General features: G+C 33.2%; 1 protein-coding gene across 1 annotated transcript; it reads left to right on the forward strand.

The window, feature by feature from the left end:
* Positions 1-1201: 1201 nt before the first annotated feature.
* Positions 1202-18240, forward strand: LOC107903632 (dynamin-related protein 1C). The gene is made up of 16 exons (XM_016829734.2): positions 1202-1647; positions 1737-1800; positions 2157-2261; positions 10417-10518; positions 11619-11669; positions 11784-11845; positions 13179-13269; positions 13388-13452; positions 13781-13975; positions 14124-14243; positions 14338-14408; positions 14923-15148; positions 16711-16761; positions 17017-17257; positions 17376-17515; positions 17766-18240. Exons 1-16 carry the CDS (start codon positions 1516-1518, stop codon positions 17889-17891), a joined length of 1842 nt encoding a protein of 613 aa, XP_016685223.1. The 5' UTR covers positions 1202-1515; the 3' UTR covers positions 17892-18240.
* The last annotated feature ends 2699 nt before the right edge of the window (positions 18241-20939 follow it).

Here is a 20939-nt window from a genome sequence, read left to right on the forward strand (position 1 = left end):
TTAAGAATTTATTTACTATCAAATATGCTATTAAATTAATAATTATTTTTCTTATAAAATACTAATATTAATAATTCAACTAAAATTCTTAAATTAAAAAAAAGTGAGATAATTTGAATTTTAACTATGTACAAAATTTAAATCTCACAATTTATAAGTATAGATATTTTCAAACTTTATTCAACGATCATACACTATGTTTAATACAGCTCTTGAGTGGGTTTAAAATTAACGTATTTGATTTTATATAAAATATTTTTAATAATTTGTATTATATTTATATAATTAATAAAAAGAAAAGATACTGCACGCTTCAATAAACTATTAGGTTTACTTTCAACTTTTATTAATGCGTTTTATCGAGTTCTTAAAATAAGTTAACAATATTATACCATACTATAAAAAATTGTCTAAGAAAATGTGGGTCAAATTTGAAAAAAAAAGCCAATTTTTAAAAAAATTAGTGAAATGGCGCATTTATTTATTTTTTAATTTAAGAAAATAAGTTAGTTTTGAAGAGAAGAAGTGAAAATGAGTCCTATAAGATATGGACAAAATTATTAACATTTAACTATTTAACCAAAAAAATTAATATATTAAAAAAGTTACAAAAGGGCTCCCTATGAAACACATCTTCACTATGAAAACGCGTATTATATGTCGCGCTTTTATATTCTCTTTAAAATTAAATTATTTTCCTAAATTTTAAAAAAAATATTTTCTAATAAATCAATTGTTAATTTAACAATAAATCACACTTATCATGTATTTGTAATGAGATGTAGGATTATTTCAAAGCATACATAAACATATTTTAATCAAATTATACACAACACAATCCTTCAGGCAAATATAACCAAAAAAAAAAAAAAGAAAAAACCTTCAAAAAAAACTTGAACTCTCCTTCCAAAATGCTTTAAAATTAAAAATAAATGTGATGTGGCATTGTGAGCATAATTTTTTGACATCCACATATTTTTAACATTTATTCCGTTTCAGATCGAAGACTCTTTTTTATATAAGAGTTCCTAAATTAATTCAAAAGAAATCAGAATTGTAAAGTGGTTTCTCATATAAAGAGTTACAAGAAGTGAAGTGTGTTTTTGGGTAACAAAATTTTGAAAGATGACACACATTTTCGTGACACAAGTCAGAATCGGCTTAATGATAATGGGTTGTCAAAAAAAGAAGAAAAGAAATCACAATGGGGGAGTTGGAGGAAGGAATATCATTTTTTATTTATTTATGAAAATATTCAATTTCAAATATTGAAAAAGATATATATATAAAAAAAAAAGCTTAAAAACTGTAAATATGTAAAATACACTTGATCCATGCAATAAGCATCCATTACTTTTGTCAATCGGTTTTTCCACTTTATTTATTTATTTCTCTTCTCGCTGTTTCGCTCTCCATTTCCATTTTTCTGATCCGAAATACGAATAACCCATTTTGGATCCGGCATTCTCTTGTCAGATCCAAAACCCTCCATTTCTTTTTTTCTTGCGTTAAAAAATGGCGACAATGGAGAGCTTGATCGGGCTCGTAAACAAAATCCAAAGAGCCTGCACCGTTCTCGGCGATCATGGCGGCCAAGGAATGTCGCTATGGGAAGCTCTTCCTTCTGTTTCTGTTGTTGGTGGCCAGGTCTGTTTCCTATTAAATCCATTCCTTTACTATCTTTTTTTTTTATTGTTGATTTTATTTTTACTCTTTCTTTTTTCATTGGAAATTAGAGCTCTGGGAAATCTTCGGTGTTGGAGAGCATTGTAGGGAGAGATTTCTTGCCTCGTGGATCCGGTAAGTTTTCATTTATTTTCCGGGAATCTTAATAAAATAACGACGAATAATAGGGAAATAAAACACTTAAATGCTGGATCTTGCTGCTTGAAAGGCAATATAATTAGAAATAAACATATTAATTCGATGTTACTAATTTTAGCCAAATAAATCATTTGAGTACAGTTTCAGATCATGAGTATGACTATAGTGAATGTGATTTGCCACGATCTCTCTTCCAAATTTTAAATCAAAGTTTTCACTACTATGTATTTATGATTTAAAACGGCATATACCTAGTTGATATGTGAACTAGTTATGATGAAGAACATGTTCCTTTCAAAATCTAATTTTTTTTTTCTCTCTTGCGTTATAAGGGATTGTTACACGGAGGCCGTTGGTGTTGCAGCTTCATAAGACACAATCAGGGGCGGAATATGCAGAGTTTCTTCACGCACCAAAGAGGAGGTTCACTGATTTCGGTACTACATCCATTAGGATGCTCGATCATATAACATTTTGAATTTGTAATCTACCTGCGATTTCTTAAGTTCTAATCTGGCATTTAACAGTTTAAGTTGCTTCTTTTTTCTTTGATAATACGTCTCCTCTATATCATTACTTGTTACAATAATATCATCCACATATACTAACATTGCTGTCACTCCCCTTGCCTTCAAGTGCATCACAAACAGAGTGTGGTCTCCTTGGTTTTGTTTATATTCTAAGTAATCATTACATTTACAAATTTTTTGAACCAAGGCCTTGGTGATTGTTTAAGCCCATAGAGTGTCTTCTTCAACTTACACACCATACCTTCTTTAGATTTAAAACAAGGAGGAGCCTCTAGCTAGATTTCCTCTTTTAAATCGAAATGAAGAAACACTTTTTTGTATCAAATTACTATAAGTTCCGGTCAAGATTGCTAACTAAAGACAACAAAACATGTGCCGAATTCATATTTGCAACTTGAGCAAAAATATCAAGATAGTCAATGCCATAGGTTTGGGTACAAACTTTGGCTATCAATCTTGCCTTATACCTTTCTACCAAACCATCCAACTTGTATTTCACAGAAAAAACCCATGTACACCCAACATTTTTTCCTCTCAGCAATTCAACTTGCACGTTTTATTCTTTTTTAGGGCTTCGATCTCCACATTCATAGCATTCTCTCACTTATCTCCTACTGTCAGATAAATTTCTCGGCATGGGGACTGACCGAAGGTTACTAAGAAAGGCTTTATGGCTTGTGGATAGATTTTGGTAGGTCATGAAAAGGTATAGTGGTTGTTTTGTGTAGGTTCTGGGTCCTTTTCTAGGGGTACATTGGTAGATCATTAGTATTCAATTGTATTGGTTCACTATTAAAGGGTTGATCAGTGTTAGCTAGCAGTATTGTGTCTTCTATTTTCTTGGACACTGTTTCTGGGTTTCAATCAATGTTGGCTGGTGTTATGGTGTTTTGTATAGGATGAAAGATGTTTTTGGGTTTTGAACAATTGCTTGAATAAGAGATTGTACCTGCATAGGTTGAGAGAGAGGTACTTTCCTTCTCTAATATGTCTGTAGTAGTTGAGTATTATCATTTTTCCCCCATCTCTTTCATCAGTCCACCTAAACCTTGGTGACTTAATTAGTGATGTTCACTCGAGCTTAATAAGAACACTGGAAATTGCCTCACCAGGAATTGACTCAATAGAAGTTAGGATTTGATTGGTATCAAGAGTTTTGACCAAGATTGGAGGTTGACTAGGAAAATCAAGAAAAAAAACAGATCCTTTGCTTTATCTTCAATCAAAGTCTTCCCCTAAAGCAAAAGAATGTTTAAAAAAGGACACATTTTCATCAAAAGTAACATCAATTGAATCAAGACTCTCCAAGTAGGAGGATGAAAACATTTGTACCCTTTTTGCATTGAAGAATTCCAATAAAGACACACGGAATAGCATGTGGATCAAGTTTCCTCTATTGTTAGATTGTTTAAGGAGTTGAAATTTGAAAACATATTTGTGAGCATGTGCAAAAGAATGTTTAAAAAAGGACACATTTTCATCAAAAGTAACATCAATTGAATCAAGACTCTCCAAGTAGGAGGATGAAAACATTTGTACCCTTTTTGCATTGAAGAATTCCAATAAAGACACACGGAATAGCATGTGGATCAAGTTTCCTCTATTGTTAGATTGTTTAAGGAGTTGAAATTTGAAAACATATTTGTGAGCATGTCTATTGGTTTTCTGAAGTCAAGGACCTTTGTTGGAAGTCTATTAATGAGACTTGCAACAGTTAAAATTGACTCTCTCTACTCCCTAGTACTGTTTGGTGACATTTTTGTGAGATAATAATGCTCTTGTGACATTTAGAAGATGGCCATTCTTTCGTGCAGTGATGCCTTTTTGTTGAGATGTGTTGACATGAGAGGATTCATGAATTATCCCTTCTTTTCGAAAAAAAAAGGGAGAGAGGTTTTGATTAAAATAATTCCTTGCATTATCAAAACAAAAAGCTTTTAATTCTAACTTCAAATTGTGATTTTTTCATGTAGTAAAAATTGGGAAACATAGTATTAACATCATTTATTTTATAAAAGATAGATCCATGTTCCTTTGGTATAGTGATCATAAAATACACAAACCACTTAGCACCTGAAATATTAGGAACCGATTACAGTCCCCGTATATTGCTATGGATGAGAAAAAAAGGAAGAAGGGTTCTTCTTGCCTAGGTGAAAAATAGGTACGCTTATGCTTTGCAAGTTCATGATCATTGCAATATAAAAATTGCATAATTGACTGTTTGAATAAAGAAGGAAACATTAACTTAAGAATAGGGAAGGAAGGGTGATCTAATTGACGATGAAAAAAGCCAAATTCTCTTAGTATTGTACATGACTGACTTGGAAAGGAATGATCTAGGTGGAGAATTCTTGACTCTACCTTTTCCACCTTGAACCTTCAAGTAGTAAAACCAACCCACTCACTAGCATGTTCAGTCATCCTCTTTGTGTCCTATCCTTGAAATGCATAATGCGAAGGAAAAAAGGTTACTTGGCATTTAGAATAAGTATATTCCAATGAAAAAAAATTCTTTTCCATTAAGGTAAGAAGCTCCTTGGTTGTAGCTCTGAAGAAGTGACATTAATTTGGAATTTTTTGTGAACTTTACTAGTTAAATCATATTGTTAGCTCTATTAATGTTAGATTAGATTGTTTCAAACCCTGCTAAGTGTTGGCTCGGTAACTTTAACTTATGGGATACATTAAGCACGTTATTCATAGTACTAATAGCTACAACTTCATACAATGAAGGAACATAAAAGGTTGCTTTTTGTAGGAATATTCTGTAAATATTTTAGGAATATTTTGTAGATATTTTTTTTATTAAAATCCCTTATTTTAAGGGATCATATCTCCTATTTAGTATCTTTCCTAACTTAGAGTTTCCTAAAGTAGTGTCATAGGTTGTATATAAAAACTCTGATTTATGTTCTATTTAGTATCAAATACTTTGATTTCTACATGGTATCAGCTTAGGTTACGATTTCTTTTTCAACCTAGACCATGTCCGAAACTCCTTCTCCTACTTCGGAGATTACTTCAAATCCAGAAAATTTTTCTGGTTCCGATGCTCCATCAGATTCGTCTGGTCTGACTATCACCTGCCATCGATTGAATGGCAACAATTTTCTTGAATGGTCCCAATCAGTTAAGATTTTTCTCTTGGGCAGAGAAAGATTGGACTACGTTACTGGCGAAATCAAGAAGCCTGCTGTGACTGATGCTGGTTTTGCTAAGTGGATGCGTGACAATGGTCAGGTTATGACTTGGCTCCTTAATTCCATGACCCCGAGTATAAGCAAAAACTTTCTTCTTTACACCACAGCCGTTGAAATTTGGAGTGCAGTCCGCAAAACCTACTCTAGCACGGATAACATTGCTGAATTATATCATGTTGAAGATCAAGCAGCCACCCTTAAACAAGGAACCATGCCTGTTACTCTCTACTACAATACCCTTACTGCTCTTTGGCAACAATTAGATTTGTATGCACATTATGATTGGGTAGATCCAAGAGATGCTGCTCTTTATCAGCAAATTGTTACTCAACGAAGACTTTTTCAATTTCTCCAAGGCTTAAATAAGGACCTGGACGAGGTTCGCGGCAGGGTCCTGGCTATTTCTCCTCTTCCCTCCCTTCGAGAGGCTTTCTCTATGGTCAAGAAGGAAGAAAGCCGAAGGTGTGTGATGCTGTCTGATGAACCATATTCCACTTCTGAAAGATCTGCCTTACTGACCCATCAATCATCTCCCTCTTCCAAACGGGGGAGACCTTGGTGTGATCATTGCAAAAAGCCCGGCCACTCTAAGGAGAAGTGTTGGAAGCTTCATGGTAAGCCTCAGGACTGGAAGTCCAAGCACTCTCGAGATAATAAATCAAGCCTTGTCGTTGCCACCTCTGTCACTAGTTTAACTAAAGAACAGATTGCTGAACTTCAAAAACTATTTGGAAAGTTTCAAGGGTCTTGTGAAGGTAATCTGGTCATAAAAGATCCAGAAGGTAACCTTTCTTCTACTGCATTTTTCTCCTCCCAGTTGACTCCTAATTGGATCCTCGATTCTGGTGCTACGGATCATATGACTGGTAACAAGGCATTGTTTCACAATTTTTTCCATACCTTTGGTAAAGCTGTCAAAACGGCTGATGGTACCTTGTGCAAAATAGAGGGACATGGCATTGTTATTCTCAATGAACAGATTGCACTTAAAAATGTTCTCTTTGTACCAAATCTGGCGTGCAATCTCATCTCTGTTAGTAAATTGTCCACAGACTTGCACTGCTCTGTAATTTTTAATGATCGTGATTGTACTTTGCAGGCACTGAACTTGAAGAAGATGATTCGTAAGGCCAGCTTGCATAATGGTCTTTACATCCTCCCTACCTCTCCTAAAATCGAGATCTCCAAGTCATTTATCGCTTTAGGAAAAGTTGATACTGTTATGTTATGGAACTTTCGTTTAGGCCATCCTAGTTTCCAATACCTTGCAAAATTGTTTCCTGCTCTATTCATTAATAAAAGGCCTAATTCTTTTTCTTGCAAAGTTTGCTCTCTTGCCAAACATACTAAATCATCTTATTTTCCTTCTACATACAAGCCTTCTTACCCTTTTGCTTTGATCCATAGTGATATTTGGGGCCCTTCTCGGGTGAAGAATGCTGATAATTGTAAGTGGTTTATCACTTTTATTGATGATCACAGTAGGATAACTTGGACTTATTTGCTGAAAGATAAATTTGAAACTGCTAGTGTTTTTGTGCAATTTTATAACATGGTTCTCACTCAATTTGGGTCTAAAATCCAGCTCTTTAAATCTGATAATGGCAGTGAATTTTTTGCTAGGTCTTTAGGTGATTTTTTTAAGGAAAAGGGCATAGTTCAGATTAGTTCTTGTGTTGGAACCCCACAGCAAAACGGCGTTGCCGAAAGAAAAAATAGGCACCTTCTTGAAGTTACTCGTTCTCTTCTATTTACCACTAATGTTCCTAAATATTTGTGGGGGGAAGCCTTATTAACTGCCACATATTTAATCAACCGGATGCCTAGTAAGGTTTTAAAATTTCAAACGCCTCAATCTATATTTTTGCAGCACTTTCCTCATTTTAAGCCTATCTCCTCCATTCTGCCACTTAAAATTTTTGGCTGCACTGTTTTTATCCAAAATATTGCTCCTAATAAGTCCAAGTTAGATCCTAAGTCTTTAAAATGTGTATTGGTTGGGTATTCTTCACTTAAGAAGGGTTATAAATGCTATCATCCTCCTTCTAAACGATTTTTCACCACTATGGATATAACATTTTATGAGCAGGATTCCTATTTCACTCAGGCTGAAATTCAGGGGGAAACATGGAGTGATTTTCAGCCACAACAGGTATCTTCTTCTAATCTTCATTCTCAACCTTCAGAATTGCCATCTTGTTCGCCATTACCTGCAGATCTGTCACCTGTGAATGCTCCCATTGATTCTCCTGTAGTACCTATGACTAATTCACCTACACCCACTTTAAACACTCTTCCTGAAAATACACCTACTCCAATTGACAGTCTTCAAAAAACACCACCACCCAAACAGCTTCGTGTCTACACAAGAAAAAGAAGACATATCCCTGAGACTGTTTTGCAATCTGATTCTTGCCGAGAATTGGATTTGGGTCCAGCTGCCGAAATGGAAGAAGAAATCAGTAAGTCCACTACTCTAGATGACTTTCCTATTGCTATTAGAAAAGGGGTTAGACAGTGCACCAAGCATCCTATTGAAAAATTTACTGGTTATAATTCATTGATGCCATCTTTTCAAGCATTTACAGCAACTTTGGATAAAGAACAGGTTCCCACAAGCATAGCTGAAGCTCTAAAGGATCCAAAATGGAGAAGGGCTGTTGAAGAGGAAATTTGTGCACTAGAGAAAAATGCTACTTGGAACATTACAGACCTTCCTCAAGGAAAAAAGGCTGTCGGCTGTAAATGGATCTTTGCTGTAAAGTATAACTCCAATGGCAGTATCCAACGATACAAAGCTAGACTAGTGGCCAGAGGTTTCACGCAAACATATGGGATAGACTTCACAGAAACTTTTGCACCTGTGGCAAAGCTTAACACTATTCGAGTACTCCTAAGTTTGGCTGTAAATTGCGATTGGAAATTACACCAACTTGATGTAAAAAACGCATTTCTTAATGGCAAGCTTGAGGAAGAAGTCTATATGCAATTGCCACCTGGCTCAAAGTCTATTGAAGGTAGCAACAAGGTTTGCAAGCTCAACAAGTCTCTATACGGGTTAAAACAATCACCCAGAGCTTGGTTCGAGAGGTTCACTAAAGTCATTCTTCAAAATGGCTACAAGCAGTCCCTTGCCGATCATACGCTTTTCATCAAGGTAACTTCTACAAATAAGAAAGCTATCCTAATTGTGTATGTGGATGACATCATTCTTACTGGAGATGATGAGGAAGAGATTAGCAATTTGAAGAAGTTGTTAAACAGGGAATTCGAAACCAAGGACTTGGGAAAGCTAAGGTATTTCCTAGGAATGGAGGTGGCAAGATCAAAAGAAGGACTTGTGATCTACCAGAGAAAGTATGTACTTGATTTACTCAAAGAAACTGGTTTTCTTGGCTGTAAGCCGGCTGATACACTAATGGAGGCAAACTTGAGATTCAATAAAGAAGATGAGTCCTTAGTAGACAGAGAGAAATTTCAAAGGTTAGTTGGGAAACTAATCTACTTATCCTTGACAAGGCCAGATATAGCTTTTCCCGTAAATGTGATAAGTCAACACATGACTAATCCTACTGAAGAGCATATGGCAGCAGCAAATAGAATTCTCAAGTACTTGAAGAAAACTCCAGGACACGGCTTAATGTTTAAGAAGACACAAGACAGAACTGTTAAGATTTTTACAGACTCTAGTTGGGCTGGAGATCTCACTGAAAGAAGATCCACTAGTGGGTACTGCACTTTTGTTTGGAGTAACCTTACAACTTGGAGAAGTAAGAAACAATCTGTTGTTTCTAGAAGTAGTGCTGAAGCTGAATTTAGAGCACTAGCTTTGGGGATATGCGAAGGAATTTGGCTACTTAAATTACTAAAAGAACTTGGCACAAATCAGGGGGATCACTTTGAAGTTTTGTGTAATAATCAATCTACCATTCAGATTGCCAAGAACCCAGTTCAACATGACCGAACAAAGCATGTTGAAATTGATAGGCATTTTATTGCTGATCAAGTCAACAAAAAGACAGCCACTCTTTCTTACATTCCTTCAGAAGGACAGATTGCAAACATTCTTACCAAGGCTTTGCCAAAACCTGTGTTCAATAAATTCCTATTCAAGCTGGGATTATACAAGGTATATTCTCCAGCTTGAGGGGGAGTGTAGGAATATTCTGTAAATATTTTAGGAATATTTTGTAGATATTTTTTTTATTAAAATCCCTTATTTTAAGGGATCATATCTCCTATTTAGTATCTTTTCTAACTTAGAGTTTCCTAAAGTAGTGTCATAGGTTGTATATAAAAACTCTGATTTATATTCTATTTAGTATCAAATACTCTGATTTCTACACTTTTACTTTCTACTACTCTATTTCGGGTAAAACTCTCTGATTGATAGTCATCTCATGCACCAATGCACTCAACAAGCATGCTTAACAACCTTGCAAGTAGCTATCTAAAGTTGCAGTCAACTTGCACCGGAACAATTTCCTTATGAGATTTAATTGTTTTCATTCCTCTCCTCATTAACATTTTTCTTTCTACTTTCTAGTTTGTTATTTTTCTTCTCTTTATAATAAGTTTTTACTTTAAATATGACTGCTGCTCCTACTTTAGTTAGTGTTTCTATTTATTTATTTAAATTTTTGTTTTAGTTTTTTATGTAAACATTTGGTTTTCATGTTCTTCTTTATAATCAGTTTTTACTTTAAATATGACTGCTGCTCCTACTTTACTCAGTGTTTCTATTTATTTATTGAAATTTAAATTTTAGTTTTTTATGTAAACATTTGGCTTTCATGTTCTTATATATCAAAATCAAGATGATTATATTTTAACAAGCGATAAGAATATCATTTATGCAGCTGCTGTTCGTAAGGAGATTTCAGATGAAACAGATCGAATAACTGGGAAGACAAAGCAAATCTCCAATATTCCAATTCACTTGAGCATATATTCTCCAAATGGTCTGCACTTATACCTCCATCTTTACTATATACTTAATGCGAGTTATTCCTTGGACAAAAATAGTGACCAAAAATGAAATATACATGCTGCTTTGGTGTTTTTGCTAATATTAAGTTTTTGAACGTCCTTTTAATATATATGTTCTATCCATGGTAATTTAGTAATACCTGTTAACTAATGTTAAGAATCAAGGATAGTAATTTTTTCATTGGTATTTCACTTGTGTACTTTTACCCTGCAGTTCATTGTTTTTGTAGCAGATTATTCTACTGAACAAGCTAAATTATGCTCTCAATATTAAGACAATTCCATTATCAACTTGGGAACTTTAGTCATGAAAAAGCTAAACATTTTCCTCCTCAAATATACATGAATTAGATTTGTAGAAGTTATTATTCCACTATCTCAAAAATCCCATTTCTATAATGACAGACCTCTTCTCTCTCTCTCTCTTTTACTATTAAATTGCCCATACAACTTTTGTACTTTCAGCTGTTGTTTGTTTGAGGAAAGTGACAACAATGGAATATAAACCCAATCTTATAAGAGCTAAAAAATCATGCTTAGTTATTGAATCAATTGTTTAAAAAATATTGGAAAATCTTTTTTATTTTCCACTGAAATGCCAAGTTTTTCAAGGATTAAGGGTCAAATATCATTGACTTCTCTTTTTTCTATTCCTCTAAATATAGACATGAAATTGAGAATAACACTGCTTGTCTGAGTAGTGACGGTACTTTCCATAAATATCACTCTCTTTAAAGATTGTAGCTTAATTATATATATTCTTGGACTGTACCATTAGAATCATGGTATGTGGGAATACCCTCTTTGCCTGGAACTTACATGCGGCTCTGCCAACATTGCATGTAACTATGTGATAGTGTGGCTCTGCATTATGATTGTTCTTTCCTGTGATGTTTTTATTACTATATTTATACTATTAATTCTTGTTTTCTCAAGTTTCCTTCTGGTAAAGTTTTGATTTCCTTTTGACACTAATTAAAGATATTTGGTTATGAGCCTTTTAAGGTGTTTATTAGTTCAATTTTTTTTCTATAATATGTTTGCTGCCTTTTCTCTTTTTTCTTTTCCACAGTTGTCAACTTGACACTTATAGATCTTCCTGGGTTGACAAAGGTTGCCGTAGGTAAAAACAAAACCTTCTATATTTTGACAAAACAAAATGATTTGGATTTGATCTCCCTTGTAAACATACATACGAAATTCTTAATCATGAACGATGTCACTATGGCTTTTGCAGAAGGACAGTCAGATAGTATAGTTGAAGATATTGAAAATATGGTCCGTTCTTATGTTGAAAAGGTGAGTTTCTTGACCCTTGCTAGCTGTTATATGATTTTTGATGCTGAAATGTATATGACTCAGAGTAAGCTATTCCTGCAATAACCAAGGAAAATAGAACTCAATCAAGTGCGTGCCTATAAATTCAGGAAACTAGAAATAAACTATTTCATATATATCCCAGTTTGAGAGGAAAAGATGGTTGTGTCTAAACACACAAAAAAAAGATAGATGGAAATGGAATTAATTTCTAAGCTTTAATCCAGGATAGATTGAAATGATATGTGTTATTAGGAACTGGTGCACACTGATAAAATATATGATTATTAAACTGGACTAGGCATCTGCACTAAAAATAAGATGTGCAATCATGAGTTTTAATTAAATTGTCCAGGGTCATATTTCTGTCTCCAATGGTGCAATCATGAAACACTCAAAATTTACATTCCAACTATCTATTCAATATTATTTGAACTTCCTTTCACACATCATAAGATGCCACTTTATGAGTAAGTCCATTATAGAGAATATGGCTATTATTATGCCTGGTATTCTTGGATTACAATGTTTTCACACCACAAGTTTTTCTCCATTTTGGTCTCTCTCGTATAAGAGGAGCTGTTTTCTAATTAAGCTTGATTTATTGTACTCAAAAGTTTGCCTTAGAGAGAATCTTTTTGGAAAGGTTTTTCAATTTTGTTTAAAGAATCTTTAGATTTCTTAATCTAGTTCTAGTTCTTCAAAATTGACATTAAGATGATAACAACCTTGTTACCCATCCTACCTAAAACCAACCAAGAATAGGTAGATAGTTTGCTATTGGAGGACAATACCAGTTAACACTTCCTCCCATGTATAGGACCAATACTACAATTGCAATAAATTGACATCTAATGGGCAACAAACGAGAAACAACATAAAAAATGCCCGAGCTTTGCTACCATGTTAAGCACCCATCTTGAAACTGATTAAGCAATGGGTGGGGACTTGGGAGGCAAAACCTGGATGTAAGATTGCAAGAATTCTGAAACTTAATGAATGTGGTACAACTAACACTTTCACCACATTTTGGTGTGATACAAACAACTAATATAAATGGGTTTAGAAAGTGGGCAACAAAAGCTAGAGATAAACAGCAACAAAAGCTAGAAATAAACAACAACAAACAATAACATCAACAAACTAGGCAACATTGTGCTTTGATGACATATTACGCCTTCAACTTGAGATCAATTGATTTTAGTTTTGTCTCTGATGTCTTCAACAAGTAACATCTCAATTTGCTTTTGGCCCTAATGTTGCAGCTCTTGTATATTCTTTATGTTTCTCACTGAGTTTGTTTTCAATTTTGCAGCCTAATTGCATCATATTGGCTATTACTCCTGCTAATCAAGACATTGCTACTTCAGATGCCATAAAACTTGCAAGAGAAGTGGATCCATCAGGTTGCTAAATATTAGCTTTATGCATATATTCTTATTTCTTCTGAAGCATTGTTATGCATTGGGAATTTTACTGGTGAGCAAGGGAGATTTACATTTTTACTATATTCGGTGTATTCAGGTGAAAGAACTTTTGGGGTGCTAACAAAACTTGATCTGATGGATAAGGGAACAAATGCTACAGAAGTATGTATTTAACCATACTTACTGCATGGCGTCTCACTCATAGAATGTTTCTATAATAAGTGATGGAAGAATTATATTTTGATAGCTGTTTAAACAAAATCATCCTCGTTGAAATGGAACCCTACATGACAATGCCTCTTAAGTCCATGGTTTATTTCAAATATCCTTATTGCCTAATGGCTCCATTTGAAATTATTTCTTTTGGATGCTTATTTTTCTTTCGTGTGTGGTATTGATTCATCGTCATGTATGATGGCAGATCAGTTAGAAAAGCTCCCATGTAGATTTTAAAACCATAAGACACAAACTTTATGATTACTTGATTCAGGTTCTTGAAGGAAGGGCATATAGGCTACAACATCCTTGGGTTGGAATTGTGAATCGTTCTCAAGCTGATATCAATAAGAATGTTGATATGATTGTTGCTCGTCGAAAAGAGCGTGAATATTTTGAAACAAGCCCTGATTATGGACACTTGGCAAGCAAAATGGGATCAGAGTATCTTGCAAAACTTTTATCTCAGGTCTTGTTTATCTTTCTATTTTTGTTGCTTCAGTTAATTTTAATATTGATATCTCACAGAAGCTTAACATCTCACTGAATATCTATGAGACCTTGTATGTATATTTGTTTTAATTATTTTTATTTTTTTTAAATTTCCTCTATTTCAGCATTTAGAGCTTGTTATCAGGCAGCGCATACCAAGCATCATTTCTATGATTAATAAGACAATTGATGAGCTCAACGCAGAGTTGGATCGCATTGGCAGGCCAGTTGCAGCTGATGGAGGGGTAAAAATTTTAGGTTTTTTGGAATCAGTTTTCTTTATTTGTGAATGGGTTACTCCTTCAACTGTTCATTCAACTGTATTAAATGTATGTACAGGCCCAGTTGTACATGATTTTAGAACTTTGCCGTGCATTTGATCGTGTTTTCAAGGAGCACCTGGATGGAGGGTAAAGTGCATAATTTTTTCAGCATTTAAACTTCTATACCACAGTTTGATTTTTTTACTAGTCAGCTTACACAATTCTTATTCAAGTATTTCTACTTTCTAAGTTCAAAATCTTAAGTTATAACACCTGATTTCTTAAATTACATTCACATATTTGTGTGCCTTTAGTGATTGTAAGATTTGCAATTAAGGAATCACATTATTTAATCTTATAAAGCTTCTGTTCTGTCCTCTTACTATTCAGTATCTCAGCTATAGTTGTACTGGAAATTAGGAAACATACTAGGCTGTGTTATCTGGTTGGCTTGCATGTGAAGTATCTGCTTCTGCTAGAGATAGTAAACTATGAAAGTGATGATACTTACTAGAAATTCTGGAAGTCTTGTGACATTTTTTTCTTAAAAGTTATAAAGTATGTTTCCTATGAATGTGGTCAGCTATGCCATTTCCTGTAGTATAATTTTAGATTTGTCCCCTAAACTTTTATACAATTAAATGGTAAGTTGCTGCTTCAGGCGACCTGGCGGTGATAGGATATATGGAGTTTTTGACCACCAATTGCCGGCTGCATTGAAGAAACTCCCCTTTGATCGTCATCTTTCATTAAAAAATGTCCAGAAAGTTGTCACTGAGGCCGATGGCTATCAGCCCCATTTGATTGCTCCAGAACAAGGATACAGGAGGCTCATTGATGGTTCCATCACCTATTTCAAGGGCCCAGCAGAAGCCTCTGTAGATGCTGTAATGTTCTTACTTGTGCTGTTGCTTGTTTAACTTTAAATATTGTGAAGATGCAACTAGTAATTCCTTTTATTTGAATAGACATGTGCGCGTGCGCACACACGCTGTAGATGCTGTAACATTCTTACTAGTGTTTTTTGCTTTCTTAACTTTCAATTTTGGGAAAGATGCAGCTAGTAATTCCTTTAGTTTGAATAGACACACACAGACTCAAAATGGCACGTGTTTAATGTACTCAAAATTTTCAATTTTTATTCTCCATTCCTTCTTCTCTCCTCTTTTAAGGATGAATATCAGGAAGAGGGAGTTTGAACCCTCTACATGTTCTGGAGAGAGGTTGGCTGCTAAATCAAGAGGTGTCTTAGCCTGAAACTGAAACTGAACTTAATTTTCTTGACTTCTTAAGCATGCTAATTTGGTAAAATTTTAAACCCCTAGTAGTTGATCCATTTTCATAGGTGGTTTCATGTTAACTCGTGCTAGTAGTAAGGAGCAGCATTTGACTGCCTTGTGAAATGAAGAGGCATTCAGTAAGAATTGAACTTAAGACTGGACTTTCCTTTTAAAATATCCATTCTTCTGAGAAAAAAAGGCTTAGCATAACAAGCTCTAGTGTGGGGTAAATGTTTCACAATCCTTTCCTCACATCACAATTATTTCTTTAGGTAATGTTCTTAAGTCGTATTAGATCTGTTTCACCGTTGGATATTGCTTTTAGCCTCAAGTTCTAAAATGACATGCTAGCATTGGAGCAATGCATGGTACGAAAGCTTAAAGGGATTTTCTCTAATGTATAATAGTATGTTACTGGATAGAAGGGAGAGAATTATTTAATGTATTTGTGTAATTTATTGGGTCCTTCTGTCATTACATCGGTTCTAAAATAGTCAAATGTTTCTTTTGAAAAGGCACGTGGTGAGATTTGGGACTGATTGATTTGTTCATTGAACTCTCCAGTTCAGTTATCTGTGTTTCTAGATACATGAAAGGTGTGAGAGACACGTAAAGGGTATATATGTAATAACCTAGAGACACTGCAATGGTAAAACCACTGCTTGGGCTTGTTACTACTAGAAATTAGAAAAGAAAGCTGTTTCTGGAAGACAAGTAAAAGAAGAGTGAAAAATAACATATCAGACTGGAGAAGATTTCTGCCTTAACAACCTTTCTATGAAGGAGGATAACATTTCAGGCTTTTGTTTCATATGCTTTTGTTATCTGCTCTTTTCTATTTGAAATGGTGTTGCTCCTTGAAAAGGGTGATCAAACATGATTTGGTGGACTTTTCTGGGCAATTGCGTATACATTATATGGTGCTGGTTTGTCGTGTAGACTAACAGGAAAATTTACAAGAATATTTTAAGTAGGCTATTTGTGGAAGGTTTATAAGTCTTATTCTCGCAAGTCTAGCTCTCATACGAGGGTTATTTAGCTTGTATTTCTTTTAAGAGCTTGTTAATTGCGGTTTCTATTTACTCCTTCCTATATAATTTTGCAGAAAAGTGAAACTTTTATCTTACCCTTATTACCAATTCTTGAATATTATGTGCTTTGATCTTCAGGTGCATTTTGTTTTGAAAGAACTTGTGAGGAAGTCAATAGCTGAAACAGAGGTAAGTAGCACTTAGCTGGAAACATTCATTCATGAAATTCAATAATACTAGCATAAGATAAATTCAGTAACATCCCTGATTTTTCAACTTTAAGTGATTGGAAAATTTCTTACATGAACGGGGCCAAAGAAAAGGTGTATGTGTGTGAGCAGATTTTGTTTTTACGTTCTACTTTTGTGGGTTCCTAGAAGTTGACCTAATATTCACAACATTTTCTTTATGAGATAATAATATGGAAATTCGATGCAACTACAGGAACTGAAGCGATTCCCATCACTTCAAAATGACATAGCTACTGCTGCAAATGAAGCTTTGGAAAGATTTCGTGAAGAAAGTTGTAAAACAGTGGTGCGGCTTGTAGAGATGGAATCTAGTTACTTGACGGTTGATTTTTTCCGGAAGCTTCATGCAGCACCAGAGAAGAAACCAGAGAAGAATGGGAACCCACCTGGCCCAAATAATGACCATTTCCATGATACTTCTCTCGCAAGGATTGGTATGTGAAGTTTCTGTTGATTATGTTACTACATGTGATGCTCTAATGTGATGCTCTAAGATCCTCTTAGCACCTTAATTAAGAGTACTGTTTCAACAAATATGTGTCGTTGGTTCAGGATCAAATGTTAGCGCTTATATAGCCATGGTTTCTGATACATTGAAGAATACTATTCCTAAAGCTGTGGTTTATTGCCAAGTGAGAGAGGCCAAGAGGTCACTGTTGACCCACTTTTATGCCCAAGTAGGGAGGAAAGAGGTAAATTACTGTTTATAGTATTACTTTTTACTGTTGCACATCATTCTCTTCCATTAACAGAAATTTGATTGCAAGTTCCAAAGAACATGAATATGAGAGCACCGATTTTAGAGGTTATCTATTGGGTGGTGTTAATAATCACTTCACTCACAACTTCCCCTGCCGCTGTGCTTGTTGAAGTGTATCTATCAGAAAGGAATATATATATATATATATGTATATAAATAATTGTGGTGGGTGGGTTATGCAGAAGGAACGACTGAGTGCAATGTTGGATGAGGACCCTCAACTCATGGAAAAGAGAACACAGATTGCCAAAAGGCTGGAGCTTTACAAAGCAGCTAGAGATGAGATTGATGCTGTTGCCTGGAAATGATATATTTATATATATATCCATCTTCATTTTCTTTTATTTTTTTCTTTCCCACATCCATCCATTTAAGCGTTCTATATTCTTTTACATATGAGCAAACATATTCTGTCAACAACGTGTCTCGTAGTAAAATGCCCAACTTATTGTTTAACATGATTCAAGTCTTGATAGTTTCATATACTAAAATAAACAAACAAATTAACTTTTTTTTTCTTCGGGGGGGAGGGGTGTATGGGGTTGCTTGTTATGAATTAATTAAGCTTTTTTTATTATTATGTTTTCGATAATATTTTTCAACTTTGGCATCACATGTTAGAATGACTTGAAAGGATTATATGAAATGATTCTATTACATCATTGTATATTTCTCTTATTAAGTTTAACTCAACAATTAGTACTTAAAACTTTTTTTTATTAAGTTGGTACTCATGTTAGTTCGACCTTCAAGGGTTTTTTTTTTTTTTTTTTAAATTTAACTTACAAATTGACACTTAAATTATAATATTTTTCAATTTGGTACTTAAACATTATTTTTTATGTTATAAATGGCATTTAATTTATTTTCTGAAGTTGGTATTTTTGTTAGTCAAATTGTTAAAGTTTATTTAATAAATAATAATTTAATTAAAAATTATTTTGTAGCAAGAAGAAGAAATTATTCTGTTTATATATTCTTTTAACTTTACATTTCTTTTTTCTTTTTTCTCTCGGCATTTTTCAATTAGTGCGAGCATTTAAGGTTTTATGATTTTGATGAAAATTTTGAAAATCAAACTGATGATTAAATAAGTTAGGCAATCAATCAATTTTTGATTTAATTGTTTTATTTAGTTTGATTAAATAAATTATTAAAAAAATCATAAAAATAGAAAAAATTGATTCAATTATTTTTTAACTTGGTTCAATCAGTTTATATCAATTCGCGGTTTAATTTTTATCTTTGAATTTAGGGATGACAACAGAGTGGGGTGGGAGTGAATATTGCTAAATCTATTACCGCTCCACAGTTAGCACGGTTTGCTCCACCATTTGCCCAGCTCTACCATGGGTATATAATTTTGAAAACTACTACTACCTTTATGGGATGTTGGATACATCCATTCTCTCCTCACCCTGCTCCATTTCAATTTAAATTTTCTACTTGTCTGTAATATTTTCAATCTTTTTAAAGTCAAATAAATATTTAAACATAATTCTTCAAAATATTATTTAAACATGAAATATATAGATTTTTTATACTATGTTATTATCTTTTTATCTTTTTAATAGTTTATAAGTACAATGATAAAATGGTAATTTCATATAGTAGAGCAAATAAGGGTGGGGCAAGCAATTATCATAACTATTTTATATCCATTATCCAAAAGAAAATAAATCCATGCAACTGTACCCAGATCTACTTCTCATAAGAACAAAGTCGCTCCATCCAGAGCAGTTTGGGTTTTGCCATTCCTATTTGGACTAGAACTCCATCTAGTTCTTGGTCCAATCAATCCAACCAGTCGATTCAAATTTAAAAACAATGATTTTGATTGATGAATTTTTTTTATCCCATCAGGTCGAGTAACCAGGTGTTGAAGTTCAAAAACAAAATTAATTGCCAATGTCTTGGCCTTGAGAGGACGAATTTTGAACATTATTGGCATTACCAGACATTATATTTATAAAGGAAGAAGATAGAAAAAAACGAAAAATAAAAAAAAGAGTAAATAGATATCATTTAAAAGAAAATTTTAAAAATATTTTTAAAAGTTTATATGATGTGGCAGTCTATTATTGGCTAAATTTTTTTAAGAATTAATTTCCCTCAATTGCTTGGTAAAGTTGAAAAATAAAAAAATTTTTGAAAAATGTATAATTTGAACTAACATATACTTCTCTCTAATTTTTTCTCATCTCATCATCTCGGTTTGGAAGGTGGGAAAATTATCACCACTCCTAATTTCTTTCCTCTCACTTTTCTTCCTAACTAAACACACTCAACAATTATTTTCTTTCTACTTTTCCACTCACTCCTTCCATTTCTCCATGTATCTACCCAATTAAGCATATCCTTAGTTTTTAAACTTGACAATACATTTTATTTTAATCTTGACAATACATTTTATTTTAATCCTTGTCAATATTAGTAAGATTAATGAAATAAAATTCAATAAAATATATTTAATGTTTTTAAAAATGCAATAAATTGTGAAAATTAAAAAAAATTATAAAAATTATTAAAAAATTAATGAAATTGTGTTTTATTTTAGGTTTTTATAAAATTAGTTTAATTCTAGGATTAAATATATATTTGAAATGTAGTAATAATATAATGAAAGACCAAAAGTGAAATTAATGAATATTAACTCGGATACGAAATGATACAATTGGCATGAAAAGCACAATTGACTATTGGAAAATTTCTCTTTTTTCTTTTCATACAAAAATTTGAGTCACTCAATTTTTTTTAACTAAATCTTTGTTTTTGTCAATGTATTAGCGTTTGGGCTGGTTGCTAATAACGATTTCTTCAATTTTTTTTTTTGTAGTTTTATTTTGCTTTTAATCTTATTCCACATTATCGTGGTTTTGTTTACAATTTGTAGTTTTATTTTGTCAATATTTTTTATGGTTTTTATTTTATCTAATATATTTTGTTTGAAAGTAGATGTGATTTTATTTTTACTTTTAATTTTTAGCAATATATGTAAAATTTGTCAATATAAGGATACGACTAAATCCTTTAAGAATCATTCTTGAAGGAGTTTATCATGATAGATTTGAGATGAGGAATATAAGCTATCTAAAACTTTGTCTTTTATGCATCATTGATGCGGTGAGTCTCTTGTAACTTTTGGTAATTGTTTCTTGGTTGATTGATACTAATCGTAAAATTAATTTAATAATGACAAGCCTAAAATACAAATTTCAGTAATTTGATCAAACGGATGCATCCCTAGTTTATATTTAAATTATTTCAATATTATAGTTATTGTCAATTTAGCCTTCTCTTTTAAATATATATATATTATAAACATCACATTTATCTTTAAAAAAATCAAATCTAAA

The sequence above is a fragment of the Gossypium hirsutum genome, chromosome A01, assembly GCF_007990345.1.
Source record: "Gossypium hirsutum isolate 1008001.06 chromosome A01, Gossypium_hirsutum_v2.1, whole genome shotgun sequence".
Lineage (NCBI taxonomy): Eukaryota > Viridiplantae > Streptophyta > Magnoliopsida > Malvales > Malvaceae > Gossypium > Gossypium hirsutum.

Bases quoted from the DNA above. Each gene is read 5' to 3' on its own strand.
- LOC107903632 (XM_016829734.2), top strand. From the start codon at position 1,516: ATGGCGACAATGGAGAGCTTGATCGGGCTCGTAAACAAAATCCAAAGA. The intron at 11,670-11,783 runs GTAAAAACAAAA...TGGCTTTTGCAG, and splicing joins GTTGACAAAGGTTGCCGTAG to AAGGACAGTCAGATAGTATA. The intron at 14,409-14,922 runs GTAAAGTGCATA...TTGCTGCTTCAG, and splicing joins AAGGAGCACCTGGATGGAGG to GCGACCTGGCGGTGATAGGA.